At 35.9% G+C, this 19,322-nt stretch overlaps 1 protein-coding gene across 2 annotated transcripts in view; it reads right to left on the bottom strand.

Annotated features, from left to right (window-relative positions):
- Positions 1 to 19,322, bottom strand: part of LOC149065787 (laminin subunit alpha-1-like) — a 438,052-nt gene that overhangs the window by 232,004 nt on the left and 186,726 nt on the right. For both annotated transcript variants that reach the window (XM_089253835.1, XM_089253836.1), the window contains 3 exons: positions 18,711 to 18,881; positions 17,485 to 17,664; positions 7,214 to 7,338 (listed from right to left, as the gene is read on the bottom strand). In XM_089253835.1, coding sequence (XP_089109961.1) covers positions 7,214 to 7,338; positions 17,485 to 17,664; positions 18,711 to 18,881 — 476 coding nt within the window. The remainder of the gene's footprint in view (positions 1 to 7,213; positions 7,339 to 17,484; positions 17,665 to 18,710; positions 18,882 to 19,322) is intronic.

The raw sequence follows: 19,322 nt of genomic DNA, 5'->3' as shown, positions 1-19,322 counted from the left end.
TGTGGGCGCCTGAACTAACATTCTCCCTAATGATAAATTCCGTACAGAGCCTCTTCAGTGATCTCTAAATGTTTCACGGATCCTTCAAGTGCTCAAGAAATGTGTCCAGGCTGCTTAAGTGCTCTGGAACTGTGCAAATGATCCATAATTATGCCACAGAGCGCTTAAGTAATCTGGGAATGTTCCACGGGTAACTTGAGTGATGTAGAACCGCACCGGGGGGCCACTTAAGTGCTCTAAAACTGTGCCACGTTTCACTCAAGAGATCTCTAAATGTGCCATGGATCGTTTAAATGTTCTGGAACTGTGTCGCGAGTTACTTAAGTGATCTGAAAATGTGCCACGGGCTTACTTCAGTGATCCAAAAATGTGCCACATGAGCCACTTAAATGCTTTGGAATTGTGCCACGGGTTATTTAAGCGATCTGTAAATGTTCCGCTTCATTCATTTTCACAAAATTGGGTTTGAGTAGGCAAGCCACATCAGATAACCTTCAGGCCCACATTTGTTCCGGGGGTTCAGGGTTTACCATATATGGCTTAAAGGGTGGGTCGCAATCAATTTCTGAAAGAGATATTTTGAGTTCTTACTCTTCAAATAGCATTAAAATTAACAGAAATCGATTATAATAACACATATAAAGGTATTTTCTTTCAAAATTTTAATTTTTTTTACGTTAAAAAATATTTTTTTCGTCTGGGGGCGCACGAGCCCCCTATGGCCCTCCCTCCTGCGTACGTTTCTGATCCCAACAATATGCGTTAGGAGGTGGGGGCGGTACTGTCGAAATTTTGCTGACGGGCGGGAGTGCCGTCAAAAAGAATGGACCCACCCAGGCACGGCTCGGGGGTCCAAGAGAAGAGGAGCCTCACAAAAATTACATCTGGTTGAAACTTTCGATAATTTGCGTAATAGGGCCTCAGAAAAATCACTTGGCCTGGAGGCCAGTCAAAGATCCTAGCGCAGGCAGCGTTGGGGGATGTCAGGGTCTCTCAAACTTTTTCCACCAGTGGCATCTCCTCCTAATCAACGCTTTTCCGCGGCTCCCCAGAGCAGTTTAACAGTCTCTTCGGAAAACCTTTGCAGGATGACGTGGCACACAGTTCGAGAACCCCTGCATTATGTATTTGCATCACTTTCTGTTTTCAATGTAAGCTTCCCCAATATTCTGAAACACTATACTCAAATGACCCGCAACATTACTGTGTGGTGATGGTTGTCAATTTAAATTATCGGGGGGAACTTGAAACGCGAATTCAACTAAATCATCAACAAACCAATCCATAATTATTGATTAAAAACTATAAAATACATGCCACAGAACTATTCGATTTTAGAATACACATTAGCATGGTTTTAAAGAATTGATGATTAAAGCCATCATTGATTGACGATTAAACTCATTTTCCACCACTTTATCGGTTTATAATAGAATTTCACAGTTTTATGTGAATATTATGAGGGGGGAACTCAGGGCATCTGTCCCAGAGACATTTTGAATTCATTACGTTCAAAAAACATTTTAAATTAACAGAAATTGAAAAATATAGCACACATAAAAAGGTATTTTATTTTAATATTTTAATTTATTCAAAAAAATAATTTAAATTTTTGATTGTCTTGGGCAGGGCCGTCTTTAGAGCATCATGGGTCCCAGCGCTAAGTGATTTTTCTGAGATCCTACCTGGCAAATTCTCGAAAGTTTTAACTGGCTCTCATTTTTGTGAGACCTGCATTCTCTTGAGGCGCCCTGGTCTTGGGACAGACACGGGACCCCTATACCCTTCTTGCATAGGTATGTTACATTTTACTGTAGTAAAAATCTTACCACTACTACAAAAAGTAGGTTGAAAAACGAGTCATTGCTAAAATCAAATAGATTCGAAAAAACGGGACACTACTTCAAAAAAGGGATGTATGGTCAGGTGAAAATATACGTAAATATTATGGCCTGTACAGAGAAATGATTTGCATACTTTGAGCAACACCAATCATTTCTGACTTCCGGCGTCCCTGAACTCATTATGTGAAGAGTATGCTACACAGATATAACATCCATGAGTACCATCCTGTGACAACACCATTAGACCTGAACAAAGTGATGTCAAAAATTCAATCACCTTCTAATGGTGCTGAAAACAAGCAGAACATGTCTACTGTTCCATACCAAGCAGTGACAAGCAAAAAGGCCAGACATCAGTCATGCTGTAAATCTTGTGTGTGAGTTTTGTAACAATCTTGGGAAATTGCACTGGACCAATGTGAAAAGAATTATGAGATACCTTCGAGGATCTGCAGAGGCTACGTTATCGTACTCCAAGGATTGTGGCGTTGAAGTGATTGGCTATTGAGATGCTAATTTTGAAGGTGACATAGGTGATTATCTGTCAATTACTGGATACATTTTCACTACTGGCAGAAGTGCAGTGTCATGGTGCAGTAAATGCCTGCCAAGGATTGGAACCAGTACAATAGAAGCAGAGTACATGTCTCAGTATGCGACAACAAAAGAAGCCATCTGGATCAAGAAAATAGTGAAAGAACTCAGACTGTTTTCTGTGAAACCAGTTCCGCTTTATTGTGATAATAATGGGGGCCATAAATGTGACCAAAAATAGTGTATACCATGGAAGAATATAGCATATTGATAGCCAACATCATTTTGTATGCGATGCTGAAAACCTTGGCCATATCACTGTCAGAAATATAGACACATTGAATATGATAGCAAACTATTTAACAAAAACTGTCCACGGATCGAAACAGGAAATGTGCTTTCAAGCAATGGGCTTGAAAAGAGCCAAATGTGTTATTTTTATGATTGCATTTATTTTATTTTTTTGTAAGCAAATATATTACTTCATTATTGGTTCCAATTATGCTAGTTTGCTATTGTATTTCATTTAATCAAGATATTTTGATTTCTACGGCTATTAAAATTATTTTTGATTTCTGTGGCTTATTTATTCAAAATTCAAGTGGGAGTATTAAACAGAAGTGTATGTGCCGATCTTACTCACTAGATGTCGCCACTATACAGTTATGTGAAGCTTTAGTGCAGGGGAGGCTTAAATGAAGGTACAAGGGGTGCAGCGCACCTAGGAGGCAACCTAAGTGTTAGATTAGATGCATAAATCTTAGAAAATTTTGGAATAATAAAAATTCACACCACACCACATGCTGTCACTTTTTTTGAGCCCTATCTTGACAATGGAAACGTTCGGAAAAATTGAGGGAACAGACAGGACCTGGGGCCATAATACCCGAAACAAGAATGGACTCTTGGGGCAACTGTGCATTAGGAAAAGTGTGCATTTTGGTTCTGCCTTGTCCCCCATCCCCAAAACAGAATATGCCAAAAACTGTGACATATGTCGAAGAGCTGTAGCAGGTACTGCTGCAGAACAAATCGGAAAGAATTGCAAGAAAAGTGTTGAAAACACTGTTATGGGAATTTTTACCATAGAACTTTCCCAGTTAGCTAAGGGCTCATTGCGGAACAATGCAAAACATACTGTTATATCCTGTAGTAAGGCTCCTTAGGATGGAATCTTTGGCGGGCTACCGGATCAGATTTTTCATGGGGATCTCTACAGTAAATTTATGGTGTGAAAAAAAATGATGAGAATACTTCCAGGCTGGAACCCTGTCAGCCTCACTCAGTAATTTCTTGAGAGTGGTCAAATAAAGGCAAAGAAAGAATTTAGGTTTTTCACTTGTCAGGGATTTGAAACACCAGAAACCCCTAACTACCTTAATTTTGGTAATGGGAACCTTGGAGTAGGTATTTTTGCATAAACAAGGTTCAACTCTAGTTGGTATAATTAAGAACAGTGAAATGATTCTGACCCAAAAAAATTAAAAAACACACACACACCATAGCCCACTAAACAATTAAGGCCCTCCAACTCAGAGCGTCACGTGACCTAACATCATTTTACCCGTCCCACCGCTTCGCCCAGCGTCCGTTAGCTGCTTGTGGGAAGGAAGAAGACATCCGCCATGTATAGTAGTACTGAAGAGATAATTTCAGCGTGATTTTTTCCTTCATTTTTTTTTAATTTCTGACTTGTTTTGTGACTTCTTGCAATTCTAATTACCACAGAACTACGGAATACTTTTCTGTGTTCCAATTTCCGAAGGAAAAAAAATTGAAAGAGATTTGGATCAAGACGATTCCTAGGAAAGCCTTATTGTCAACACAACATAGTGTGGTATGTGAAAGGCATTTCGCAGAAGAATGCATGGTACGTTTTGAATTTATTTCTAATGGTTAACTGGTGAAGATAAGAAGATGTCATCCAAAACTGAAAGTGGGATCTGTGCCAACTCAATTAGACCATCTTTCCCGGTTGCCCATCATATTTATCTACTACTACTTCTCAACCTAGAGAAAGCAGAGATAGTAAACAGAGAAAAGCTGAAGAAACCAATCTCTGCAAATTTGTGTCGAATGATAAAATTTTGAGCTTTGAGAATTTTAATTTTACATTCTCCAGCAAGATTCAAGTGCCAGACAATGTTTTGGTGTTCAAAACCAGTGAGTCATGAGTATGCATTTTATTTATGTGCTTCAATGACATAATGAGCCAATGAAAAAAAGTATAAAAGTATCATCATCTTTAAATGTGAAGGTTTTTATCGGAGAAAATAAATTGGATGACAAACTTTATTCCCATTTGTTAAATGATGGAAAACTTTCTTTTCGGAGTCAATTAGAAAATTTAGTTTCAATTGTGATAAATAGCCAGGTGAACTATGCTGAACCGAATAGGTATGAAGCAGCATTAGAAAGTCTCCAGTTCCTAGCTTCTGAGAATACAGACAATCCAAAAAATTGCCATATCAAGTTTCTATATAAACAGGTCTTGTTCTTTTCGAAAGATAAACACGGCCACAGGTACAGTGCTGATATATATTTATTTTGCTTCCAATCTGTACACTGTATCTCCAGCATGCTATAAAGCTCTGTTAAATTTTGATGTTTTAACACTGCCATGCGTTAGCTCTCTTAAAAAATTTATGAATGTTTTAAGTCTGAATAGTTCCCGAATTAATAAGGACAATATTGACTATGTCACATTAAAATGTTAAAAGCTTGGAGATGAAGAAAGGCTGGTGAACCTATTAACAGATGAAATTCATGTGAAGCCAAAAGTCTGTTTCAAAGGCAATAAAATCATAGGTTATGCTGAGAATGAAAAAAATAAAGAAATGCTTTGTGCAAGCATTCATGATAGCAACAGTTTTTCCCTCATACAAAGAGATTAGAGCTCTTATGCCTGTATGTAAAATGTCTGCAGAGGATCTTTGTTTGCTTGTTAAACAAGCTATGGAATTACTTTTAGAGCTGCTTTTGAAGTCTGTGCCCTTGTTTTAGATAACAATAGTGTAAATAGAAAGATGTTTACAGCATTAGCCAATCTTGAGAACGCCACATATGTCAACAAAATGCCACTTACAGTTATTGCCAACTCAATAAATGGAGCTGACCTCTTTTTACTTTTTGATGCAGTGCATATATTGAAATGCATAAGAAACAATTGGCTAAACCAATTAGATTCTGACAAAACATTTGTTTGTCTAGATCATTCAGGTGAAAAAGAACTAATCAAACCTCACTTCGGATTATTAAGAAAAATTTATAATGAGGAAAAATCACGCACAATAAAATATGCATTCAAATTGAATGTTAAATCATTGTATACGACAAGCATGGAGCGACAAAATGTTCTTCCCGCAGTGAACATATTTCACGAATCAAATTGTGCTGCTCTGCAAAGACTTTCAGAGAAACCTAATTCTGGAGATTTTCAAGTAGATGACACGATAAAGTTCTTGAAATATGTGAAGCGATGGTGGCATATTTTAAATGTATCGCATCAGAACAAAGGCATCCATACAAGAAATGAAAATTCATTTACTCTAACAGCTGAGGATGCTGAAAATTTCATGTTTCTTTCCTCTTTTGCTGAATGAGCCAAAAAAGGGCAAAACATGAAATTGAAGACCAGACATGGTTGCCTTTCTCAAGAAACCTTTCTTGCACTCATTCACACCACTTCAACAATCATAGATGTATCCAAGCAATTGCTAAAAGATGGTGACAAGTATGTCCTGATAACAAAATTCCACACTGATGCACTCGAATTCAGGTTTTCACAATATCGGCAGTTGTCAGGTGCAGCAGCATGTGAGCTAGAGCTGCTCCTGCTTTACTGTGTGCTCCCTTAGTAAAGTGCATTCAGGCTCTTGCTACCAAAAAGTATGCTGTGTGTTTTTTTTTAACTCAGCTCTCTGCTCTTTTAATGAGTATTTTTCATTCTTTTAAAGAGTCTTCTTTTATTCTTCAACTACCTCCAATAGTTTCCAGCTGCAGTCGCTTAATGTCCAGATGAACATACGCACCCTCCCTCAGTGCTTGTTGATAAGAATTCAAGGTACTTGAGTATATAACGTTCAGAATGAACATAAAGGTTCTCTTCCAGTTCCTATACTTGGTTATCCTGAAGTGCTATAACATGTTCATTGTTCTATGTGCCTCCTCTCTAAAAGCCTAGTATGTACTAGAAGTCTTATGAACTAGCAGTAATTGTGTTCTAATAAGAACGTTCCTGAGTATTTGGTGAGATAGTTCATAATTGTATAATTTAGTTGTTATGTGCTGATTAAGTAGTCAAAATTTACTTACTAACTTTACTTATTTACTTTAACTTTGAATTATTTTTCCCTAGACTTGGCATTATCAAATAAATTCAAAATCCACAAAATTAACTTTGAATTATCAAAAGAAATAAGAAAGAAATAACTTCAAAGAATTGAATTGAAACTATAAAAACATACCAGAAAAATGTAAAATCCACAAAATTAACATCCAAATATCAGAAAGTGCAAGAAATCAGCCAGCAACTCATTAGATAACTGGCAAAACCAGAGCAGTTAAAGCTTGATTGAGAAAATGACACTTAACTGAGTTAAGTTTTTCTAGATAACCCAACATTTTTTAACATCCACTTAACTTTTAACCAATGATGATGAACATGGCCATTGGTGTCTAATCATCAGAGTTAGCATATTTTTATCTGTGTGTATTGTTAAAAGAGCAAAAAGGAAAATAGAGGGAGGATAATCCCTACACAAAATACTTTTTAAGAACATTGGAGGATATTTTAAGGACACAACATTTTTTTTCACAGAAAACAAAGTACTTACACTGAATATTTGACATCTGGACCATCAGTGGCTCTTATTAAAATAGTTTGCAAATTCTGCAAAGCAACCATCAGTAAGCTCTTTCGTACAGGATATTGAGGATTGTCAATATTGATCCAGTGGTCCTGAAATCCCAAAAAAATTTAAAACCATGCTAGTTTTCAAGTAAAGTAAACGGTTGTAAGTAAAACTGCTATATATTTTCATTAAGGCAAATTCAACCTTACATCTATGCTGAAAAGATCAAACTTCTTGAAAATACAGATGCAAATTTGTTAAATTATGCTTTTTTACAGTCAATGTTTTAAACTTATTTTTTTCAGTGTCCCATTCTCAAGTAATTCTTTATTTTAGTTTATCATGGATTCAGCTTGCTTCAATGAGTGGGGTAAGTTAAACCTATGGCTGATTGTGCTTTAAAATCTTTTAAAAATTGATAATGAAAATGATGGCTTTTTAAAACAGATTGCAGTAGGACCAGGTATCCTAAGTCTATGGCAGTGTTTCAAAAAGTGAGCGATATCCATCTTTGGGAAGGGTGGACATCTTAAACCTGTTTTTGGTCATGAGCACCATGCTGTTCTGAAGCTTTTGAGAGTGTTCTATGGCAGAAGAAATTAAAAGATATTTTTCAACTCACTGTATGTAAAGTAACCTTTAAAATGTTGCAAAATTTAACAGTACCTCATGTAACATTATACTATATTCATTTGATATTTTGATTGCATTGCATAGTAATTTAAAATAACTTTTTGTAAACATAATTTTCACCATTTATGACTATTTGTTTCATTCAATCCCAAAATTCTGTTAGACCTGCATTGTTTAAGGTTTTGTTTAATTCACACATAAGCTCAAATAATCCATATGAACGTTGAACATTGAAGAACTGGACACACCCCGCTTGACATCTCAGAGAGATATCAAAGCGTTCCTGAAGATATATCTGAAAATTTGTTAAATTAAAGTGAAAATAACAAATAACCCACATGAACAAGAAGAAATGATACAAGAACTGGAAAAGGCAAGTATTTAGGTGGGTTTAAAAATGAATCTGTGAAAGAAAATAATGTTTTAAACTCCTTTGCTTTAAGAAGAATATTTTGCTCAACAACATGCAGATGGAAAAGGTATAAAACTATTTATATCTGGGAACAAGAACTTACGATCATTGATGAAATAAACAGAAGAATCAGGTTCAGGTGGAGCCCTTTTGGCAAAAACTAATTTTGAAGAGAAACATACCATTATGCCAGAAAAGAAAACTATTCAACTAGTGTGTGCTACCAGCACTGACTTATAGAGCTAAAATATATCAGAGCAGAGGACATATTGCAAGAAGACAGCACAATAGACAGACTAAAAATACTCTAAATTTACATCCATAATTTCCAAGGAAGCGCCTTAAAACAAAATGGAGCAATGAGATATGAACAAATGCAGACGTGCCAACTTTTGGAATCCAGAAATCCTCCCGAGGGGGGTACCCCCTCCTGTCACTCATAGACTCAATCAAAAAAATGCACAAAAAAAATTTTTCGAAACTTTTTTTAAATCAATTTAAGAAAAAGTTCTATTCCTCCCCCCAAGGCATATTCTGCATTGCCCTTGAGCAGAATATAATTTCATGTCAGTTTTTCCATGCAGAATAGACAAATCACATCTACATATACTGTTCATAAAACATAAGTTTCCTTTCGTGGATGCTATCAGTGACTGATAATCTTGGGTATATGAACTCTTAAAAGCTTTATATAGCTAAAGTTTTATATTTTCTTTCTGAAGACATATTTAATCGGAGGAAACAATTTAAAAACTTCAAAATACATACTGCTGACAAAAAAATGTGTGTTTACCGCACAGTTGTTAATGGAATAGACAATAATGATTATACAGGAATTTCGGCAACCAAGGTCATGCTCCTGATAAATTATTGCTGATAAATTCTACGTAAACAAAGGTCACATCTTTGCCAGTTGCTTAAATGCGGTCACCAAGACTTTTTTATGGCTGTCCTCTATGGGTGTTTTTTCTAACGACGACGGCTGTCATTGACGTCACGACAATGTGAAAGCTCGCGTAAAATCTAATTTTCTGCCAAAATCCGGAGAAATTTTAATAAATACGGAGAGCAAAAGGAAGGATGAAAAATTTGGAGTCTCCCACCTAAATCCGGAGAGTTGGCAGGTCGGAAAATGCCTTCAGTCAACTGAATAGCAAGTATCAGACAGAGAAAAATGAAAAAATTTCAAGGAGAGACCTACATCCAGCACAATGGGTTAAAAATGATTGATGATGATGACCATATGTTCAAAAGTCAAAATAAACGAGTTTTAGTAGTTTCAAAATCAGAGGTAAATTTATCAAAAGGGTTACCCTACACATAACAAGAGCAGTAGTCTCCCCCCCCCCCCTATATATGATCAGAATTCCTTGAATTTTCTTTCATTCATTGTTTAATCAGGTGGCTAACTGTGAAATTTTTACTCAACACTAAAAAATAGCAAATAAACTTCACCTATGACTTAAAAAATAAGAAGTAATGAAAGCAATGCACTTTTTCTTATTTTCCGCAAAATTCAAGCATAGTCTCTCATAAGTGCTCAATACAGTTGGCATAGATATAATTTTTTAACCCTTTTAACTGTGTAAAACCCTTTATAGTCACATAAGATTATACATGAAAAATATTGCTATCTGCATATTGCTCAAGAAATTGTTCCTCTTTATAAATTTACAGTAATTTCATATTTGCATTACACAGATAAGCAAGTTGTCAGCAGCTTGACTGCACGCTTGTAGATTAATTAGTTGTACCATTCCTTTAATGAAAAGAGGTTTTTCTCCTTTTTTTCTATGCCCATCAGCTTAATGCCCTGAAACGTCTAAATGATAATTTAATATATTCAAGTGTGGACGACATAAAACATTTCCTTTGCTTCTATGATCACGTGACGAAGGCTTTGGGTAAGGGCAAAAATGTAGATGTTGTTTACCTTCATTTCCAGAAGGCATTAGATTGGGTCCAACATGGTAAACTCTTGAGGGGTTTACACAAGATTGGGATTGAGGCAACTTGCTGAATTGGATAGAATCATGGTTAAAAGAGTTATGGTGAATGAGGAGTTCTCTGGTTGGACAGGCGTCACAAGTGGAGTTCCTCGAGAAAGTATCCTTGGCCCCATACTTTTTCACTTTATATTGAAAAACTTGATCAGGGTATCGATGGGATTGCTAGCAAATTTGCAGATGACGTGAATCTAATTAGGGTAATCGGGAATCAAAGCGATAGGTAGTTGCTCCAGACCAACTTAAACAGGATTGCAGGATGGGCACATGAATGGAGCATGATGTTTAGTGTTGACAGGTGCATGGTCGCTCATTCTGGTTCGAACAACCCACGGTTCTTTTACTAGCTGAATGGTGTCACTATCCCAGATGCAACTAGGGTCACCAATTTGGGAATTCTCATTGACAAGCGGCTTAGGTTTTTTGAACATTGTTCAGTGGTGGTCAAAAAAGCGAATAGAATGCTTGGTTTCATTTTCAAAAAGGTCTCTTCGCGTTCTCCTAAAGTCATTCTCCCACTTTCCTAAGCGTAGTTCATCCTGGACTGGAATATGCTGTGAGGTTTTGGAGACCATACCTACAGAGGGACATAGACTTGTTTGAAGGGGTGCAAAGAAGAGCTACATGTGTCCTTATTGGCACGCTGGGCTTGAGTTATGAAGAGAAACTTCATTTTTTGAACATGTTTACATTGGATGAACGCAGGTGTCGGGGAGATATGATTGAAGTGTTCAAAATTTTCAACAGGATGGATACAATAGACCATGAGTTATTAGTACACCATTAATCGACTGCTTTTTAAATATATATATAGTTTTTAATTTTTTAATTGGGTTGCTATATTTTTGAAATATATGACATCCATATCTGTTATGGGCATCTTTTTCTCAGCCACCTTGTTGGGCATTTTGCCTGTTGTGGCATTGTATTTTTATGACAAAAAAAGCTCAAAAACACAGCAAAAAGTTTTACTGAAGCGTATGAACAATAAATCATTCATTTGCTATGCAAAACAAAATTCTTTTTGCATTAAATTTGTGTTCCAGGAAGGTATAAAAAATACTGTATATAACATTTAGATGACTAAAAATAGAATTGATTTTGTGCATCAAGTTTTATGTGAATATAGATGTGATGTAGCAATAATTTTTTAACACAAATTATCAAATAAATTAATTAGAACAAGTATGTTATTAATTATGTTAAGAAATTAATTACAAAAACCATTTTTTTGAAAATTGACCACCTGTATCAAACAGTGAATATTTGATTTGGCAGCCCCCTCCCCACCATCCTAAAAAATTTCCTGCCAGGAGCCACCACTGAATTCTACATCAGAAATACTCTATATAGCAGTACCCTGCTCTGACCCATCTCATGGCACACCTCTTCAAGAATCACTGCTCTACTCTGCAATGTTTGATTTTGAAAATATCGCTTCAAATGAAACCATGGCTCCGAAAGAGTATGCAAGGAAAGAACAAAAAAAGAGAAAGGAGATCCTTGCTCTTCCCGGTGACCAGAAATAGATTAATTTAAAAAAATCAAAGAGAAAGTATCTATATAATATTTTAATTAAATTCCATCATCTTAAAATGCTTTTTACGGTTAGTAACGCAAGATTCCCTTAAGATATTCCCTTCATCCACCCCTCCAATGGCCCTCACAGCAGTGCCCTCAGACCAGACATTTTATGGCCTCTGTATAGTGAATTTGAGAGGTGGAAAACTAGGCTCCCAGGCTGGAGTCCTGTCAGCTTTAAACTTGGGGGTGCCATGATTCAATCCATTACTGAAGTTAATTCAAATATTCAACTAAATTACATGTTATTGCATATCAGTTCTGAGCATCTAGCAAGCACTTTCAACAAATATATTTTTTACATAATACAAGTGAAGAGACAAACCACTTGTATGATAAATTTTATCCGAATGTGTAATGTGCAGTAGAGAGTTATGCTAATGCTTTTTCCAAGAAATGGGGAATTTAGTTTTTATTTTGCACTAAACATAGTATTAAAATTTGGAGAGGAGCATGAGAAATCCAGGTCTGGGATTCAGTGAAAGAAGCTGGCCTGGAGTGAGGGATACAAGGATGTGGGGTCCCAGCATCAAGAGCAACTCTTGACAAAACTGTCAACAGTGTGTTTGGCACTCTTCTCGCATATAAGCTGTAAAATTACCCTGATAACCCACCGCTATATTCCTCAGCTAGATAAAATGCATAAAAAAAATTTCTGCTGCAAATTTTTTATAGTTTGAATTTTACTGATACAGGTGCCAGAACCTGGTGGCTGAGACCACTTCAGCCCCTCCCCCAATACATTTTGTGAGGGGACTGAGCACCCCCAATCATGCAGAATTTCATTTATTGTAAAACACACTTTTACCCTGAGGCAAAGGAAGGATACCTGCTGAGACACAACCAGGAAAAAAAAAGAGGCTGTGTGTGTTCTCTCTTTCTCTACAAAAAATACTCTTCATAGGTGCCTGACTGTAAAAATAACAAATGGACCCATATAAATAAAACAAGACACATAGGGTCATTTTTTTACAAAAAACATTCAGTAAAAGGTTTCCATATAACTGAAGCACCCCCCCCCCCCACACGGTTCCGAAACCACTTCTAGACATATGGTGTCTGGATACTCTCCATCCCTTAGGCAAAAACAGGGAATCTTTGACACAAGCAAAAATTGTGAGAGAGAGGGGTGCGATCTCTACAGTAATGCCTCCTTTATCAGTGCCTAAAAGCTATATCACCTTTTTTTTAAACCAGCGGATCCACCAAGACTCAACACGCATAGGAAACAGACAGTTTTTTTTTCATGTTCGATATTTGCAACAAAAAAAAAAGAGAAAACTATGTAGGAGATTTTTTATTTCTGAATCAATTTTGTGGGTGCTCAAGCGCTCCTGTCTCCGATGCCACTGACAACACCTAAGTGAGTATGGGTTTCAGCAAATGACAGAGATCAAAGAAGGTGTTCGAAGAAACTTCCTTTGACCTCTGTCCATGAGCTCTCACACTTCTGGTGCATGAAATTTTGAATAGCATTCTGGAAGGTTCCGGGCATGTCTTGGACTTCCCTACAATTTCGTGCAGCAGTTCAACAGCACTGATATGCAAGTCGAGTACACTTATATAAGACTGCACTCATGATCAGCCATGCCCAATACATTCCAAGGTTGGGCATGGGTGAGTAATGTGGCCCCTCCACATTAATTTAAATACACTGTGGATATAACACACGGTTTTGTCTTTTACAGCTTTTGTCCCATTCACTTCTATGTATTTTTACCTCAATCAGGGATAGGCTTGTGTATTTTGTGGCCCGGTGTTAAAACAGCTTGTGGCCCTCTAAAACGATTTTTCTGATCCTCTAGTATCTTCGTCACCCTGGCGCATGCCAGGTTTAAATTAGCACCCAAGAACAGCTATCAAACTGTACTAACTACCATATTTATGGGTAAAAACCTATTGGCAATAAATTTTAACCTAAGGTAAAACCTAAAAGGCAAGTGAAAAGTATCTGTCCTGGCGCCTACAAAGGTCACAGTTTATGGATCCTCTCTGCTGCAAGATGTGGGGGTTATGTCTACAATATCTGTGCACAGAGCACCGCAATGGAAGGACTGTCAGTGCTAGATGTTGGATTATCTGCACAGAGCTGCACCTAAATACATACTCTTTCAGCTAGGGTGAACATGCATTCCTCCCTTCCCTGTAGTTTTAAATACGTTGTTAGATGGAAAAATTCAGTGCTCTTTGCATTCCAGCACCTGGGGCATCAAACCCGCATGTAGTCTTAGCTTGAAGCAAGGCTTGTTTCTTGTATGGGCAAACAAGGTACGTGCCTGAGCCCACATATTTTCATTGCCATGAAACTGACAGCCTTTTGCAGATTTTATGGCCCAAACATAAGACCTTGGCTTGGGGGGGGGGGGGGGTTCTGTCAAAACCCTAGGAGATTCCCTGTCTTGGACAGAATTTTAACCTATTTCTTTGTTACGAAGCCAAAATGTGTTTTTCTTCCATTTTGTATCCACTAAAAATTTAGCAGCCTGGTGCAGTTGCACCCTTCAGTCCGGCCCTGACCTCAGTTATAACATACCTTGCATACACTGTGAATATAAAATACCAAAAAAAAAAAAAAAAAATTAACTGGCCAGACTAGAATTGGACTATCACTGCCCAGGCTGCCTGGTGACTTACAAATCACCAGTGGTCAAGGGCGTAGCCAAAAATTTTATTCGGGGGACCACTTTCATTTTGGGGTGGGGAACCAAAGTGATAGAATAATAGATTTGGGCATCTTTTTCCCTTTTTTCGGTCATTTTCTCACAATTTGGGGGGACCAGACTCCCAAGTCCTCTCCCATCACTTCGTCCTTGACAGTGGTGGTATGTGAAAGGGAAAAATAAGTTTGTGTATGTGCATGGGTTGTGTAGTGTTTGTATATGTAGAGAATGAAAAGAGCTAGGAGAGATGATTGTTCACAAATCTTTGCAAAAAGAGTGCTTGTTATGAGAGAAAATGCAAAAACAATGCAGTCAAAGGAATAATAAGTCATAAAAGAGAAAAAAAAGCAAAGAAAAAAATTGGCTTAACCCCAGCGGTGGGCCAACGTTTTTAGGAGTGGGTCAAAAAACAAAACGACAAAATTTTGGCAGGCCAGACATATTCAGCCATTTATTCATAATTGGCATTTTTATGCTTAGAAATTAAGTGGCTGGATGTGTTCTATTCTTTGAAACTGTTACGGTTTAATTGCAAATGAGACACAGTGGTTTATCCTTTAAAACTGTTAACAGACAAATATATGTACAGCACATTTATTGCATATTATTTTTTTGGATATGCGGAGGTTTTTAAATCAATTTCTGTTTAATTTCTCACAACTGTATTTTCCATATGCATAAAATAGAATAATTTGAATGAATTTTTTTTAAAACACTGAAACTGAAAACTTCTATACTACTATTTCGCAATCTGTGGTGGGCCAGATAAAACCTCTAAGCAGGCCACATCTGGCCCGCAGGCCATAAGCTCATCATTAGCTTAACCAAAGAAGGAAAACAAATTAGGTTAACAAAAAAAAAAAAATTTGATTATAACATACTTTGCAGAAAAAAACCTTGAAAAACATTAGTCTAAAACCGATATATTTGTCTAACATTCACTGTATGTGCAGGTGATATCCTAATGTTTTCCCACAAAAAGGTGTGAATTTTTTCAATAACAAAAATTTCATTGCCGAAATAGTTACAGTTGTAATCGACAGATGATTCCATAAGAAAAATTTCGCCTTTAGCGCCGCCTATTGACAATGAACATAACTATTCTCACAACAAATTTTTGTTATTTAATAAAATCCTGTCTTTCTGTGCAAAAATTTGTTTTTCAAACTATTGATTTTTACCTTTTTTGAAAACCTGATCAAAAATTATTTTTATTATTTTATTCAACGAAAATGTCTCTAAAAAATTTCTCTTTTGAGTGAATTTTTCACACAAATTCTGAAAAATGTGCTGCCAGCTATTGGTGAAAATATGTAGTCAAGTACCCTTCATAAAATACTGAATTGCATGTATGATTTAAAAAAATATTTTTTTTTTCCTTGGATGAGCTCAAAATTTCCCCAAAGCTCAAGAAAATTCCTATGTGGATCAATTTTTTCCAAGGATATGGGAAATTTATCAGCACTTATACCATCACTGGAGTGTGGGCTGTGCCGGGGAAGAAATAACAATATGCTTGGGACTTCTCTTTCCCTCTCCACTGCTTCATCCTTACTTACAGAGGTCTCAGGACCAAGGCACTATTCTTCAAGTGCTGAAAATATGAGCTGAACTTGCTGTTTAGTTGAATATCTTGCTACAAGTTCTAAATAATTGTTCTGTACAAATGGAAACCACATTTCGCTTCAGAATATTTTTTCAATCAAACAGTAATAAAACCCATGGGATATATACATTGGCGTACGCAAAGGGAACCCCCCCCACCTCAAGCCAAGATTATAGTGTTAATTTGCAGGAAAAAAATGTAATCCCCTCTTGGGAAGAAAAAAAAATTGGAACCCCTCTTGAGAAAATTCTGTGTACGTCTATGGATATATATCAGTTTTGAGATACTAAATTAACATTCAGATAACCTAGTGTATCAAACCAATGCCTATAAATTCTCTTGGGGAAAGCACCTTTGCACCTTCATTGTGAGCCATCCCTGGTTTCAGATCCATTCTAGTAAGGCAGGTTGGGCTGTTTTTTTTACCCTTAAATTTTTAGCAACAAGCGCTACATTTTTTACCCTCGTAAAACACGAGTAGCATTTCTTTCAGCCTCTTGTGCTGGGTGGGATTACAGTTGCATGTCAAAGTTCACATAATCAAGATGTATTATCTGCATTACAATAGTATTTTAGATCATTGCTTTCCAATGTCATCGAATGAACAATACTGCAATTGTAAAATTGATTTTTGAGCCCACAGCAGTTGATTTTCTAAGGCCAGGATATACACTATAAATGTTTTAGGAAAGTTGTTTTATAAAACTTGAAAAAATCACCGAATAAGTGCATCTGTTACATTTGAGCAAATGCAACCAATAGGTTTATTGTGGTTTTTTTTTCTATTTTTGTAAAAGATCTTTCATAAAATTTTTACAGTGTAATCCCGGCCCAAGACATTTTTCTGTAGAATTTGTATCCTCAAAATGATTTTGTGGAGTGACCAAACAATCGAAAATCTCAATTATTATATAACTGCTCCCCCCCCCCACCCTCCACCAAGCATTTTGTGCTCACCCAAAGCTCGATCCTTTATATGTCCCTGATTAGTTCTACAACCAATCTTTCACTTTTTGTTCTTTAAGGTTTCTTTGCTTCTTTTAATTTTTTAATTGCTATGTACATAATGTTTCACCAGAAGTGCAAAAAATAATATGAATTCTAATGTCTTTTTTTTTTTAAAGTCAAGCAAAATACAAGAAATGGTCAGCAGAGACAATATAGCTGTTCTTTGATAGTTCAACCTCCAAAAATGATTATTGACAAAAATAGAAAAATTCAAATTTTTAGTCACTTTCAGTAAAACATAGTGTACGTATCATGGCTGATGTGTAAAGAACAATGAATGTAACATGTACGTCTGTGTTCAAACAAATGTTATTAACAGTAGACTTGAACAATTGATTTAAACATACTTCATGCAACTTTACTTTATAAGGTCTTCTGGACTCAATTGCAGAGTGAGGATGCGACAGTACTAATCTTTGATTACCTTGTAAAACCACAAGTGGATATGTTTTTAAAATCTGATCAGGAAAGTGTGAGTTGCTGTGGCTCTCAACATAGAATGTCAAATATCCATTGTAAGATAAAACCTGAAAATAAAAAGGGACATAAATGTAATGAAAAATTAACTAATGGGATATTGTGTTAATATTTTCAGCAACTGGGAAAAGAATATAGCCAGTCATCTGGCCAATTAATTTCTTGGTGTGCTATCCATGGTGCCCCTTTTTTGTGCAGATATTTGCTCATTTTTCCTTATTTTGAAGTTTGAAGTTAATAAAATATATTTTTTGATTTAATTTTTTTATGAATACATTAAAACTGAGTTTATCATGTTCTTTGCGGTTTTTTGAAATAAAAAATAAATACATAAAGAGATTAACAACAATAATATAAGTAATTAGTATTCCAAGTAGAAATATTGATTTCTTAATTGTAAACAATGGGTTGTTCAAGTTCAAAATGAATGAAGGAAATATATTTCTTGAAATATATGATTGTTCAACTCCATCTACTGGCAAGCAACTAATATAGAAGGATACCTTAGCAGATGGTAGCAGCAATATGACAAATTATTCCATCATATCTATGTGATATAGACAGAAAATCATCACAACATCGTAGGCACCATGGTTACGTATGGCCGCAATGGCATATGCCATCGTAGCCAGATGACTGATTAAAAGTTCCTCACATAACTTATTATAGAAAATATATAACCATGTTTCTCAACTGCCAGACTGACATCAATGATATCGTTCATAAGATAATTAAACTTCAGGTCTAAGGTGTCTGTAATTTAATTTTTCAAACACAAAAGCTACAACAGGCAAAATGCCCAATGAGATGGCTGAAAAAAAGATGTCCATCAAAAATATGGATGTAAAATATAACTAAAAATAAAATAATCAAAATAAAGTTGTTTGTTGAGAATCATATAAACAGTATGTGATTGCTACATTAATTAATGCAATATTTAATGTATATTCATTGATGGACTGTCATTGAATGAGAAATTTTTTTAAACTGGGAGCTTGACTCCTAGAAATTTATTTCAATTGGCCACAATCTCAAAAAGTTTGACTAACGACATAACAGCAAAATTATATGCTAGCATGATTTAATTTTCTGGTACCTTGTCACCCAGCTTTTCTTTAGGTAAACTCCAATACAGTGGCTTTTCCAAGACATATGGGATACCGAGGCGATGTCCAGGGATGTTATGAGGAATTATTTGATATCCCAAATGTGAAGGAATGTCTGAAGTACCTATTTCTGTGAAAATTTCTTGTTGTGGAAAAGTGAGCTGAAAATAAAATACATGTATATATTTTTTATATAATATAATAGGAAAAAAACATCAGATGTGAAAAAAAGAAATTAAAAAATTATAAAAACTTGAGCATAGGAAAGATTTTCTATTAAAAAAAAGTGGGTAAAGCCTAGAATTTACAGAAACAAACTGCTGGAAGACCAAAATGGAAATGTTTATAAGCATTGTCAGCACTGATTAATAATTAATAAAATTTCAGTAACACCATTGATTCAGAAAATTTGAAACCTAGGATTTACCATTTTTGGAACCCACTCACAAGAAAAAGGAAGGGACATGGCCAAAAATTACTTCAGAAAAAATATTAACTTTTTGCTCAAGTACTCATGTGGATTTATCAGGTCTCAAAAATGAAACTTTTCACAAGGTACAGTATTTTCATGATTTTCAAACACTTCGACAACTATAGAAAAG

The sequence above is a fragment of the Pholcus phalangioides genome, unplaced genomic scaffold (genome assembly GCF_987345545.1).
Source record: "Pholcus phalangioides strain wild (caught in Gottingen) unplaced genomic scaffold, Ppha-v1.0 ptg000039l_1, whole genome shotgun sequence".
NCBI classification, from domain to species: domain Eukaryota; kingdom Metazoa; phylum Arthropoda; class Arachnida; order Araneae; family Pholcidae; genus Pholcus; species Pholcus phalangioides.
Note: the sequence above shows the minus strand (reverse complement) of the source record. Positions and strands in the feature narration are given on the sequence as shown.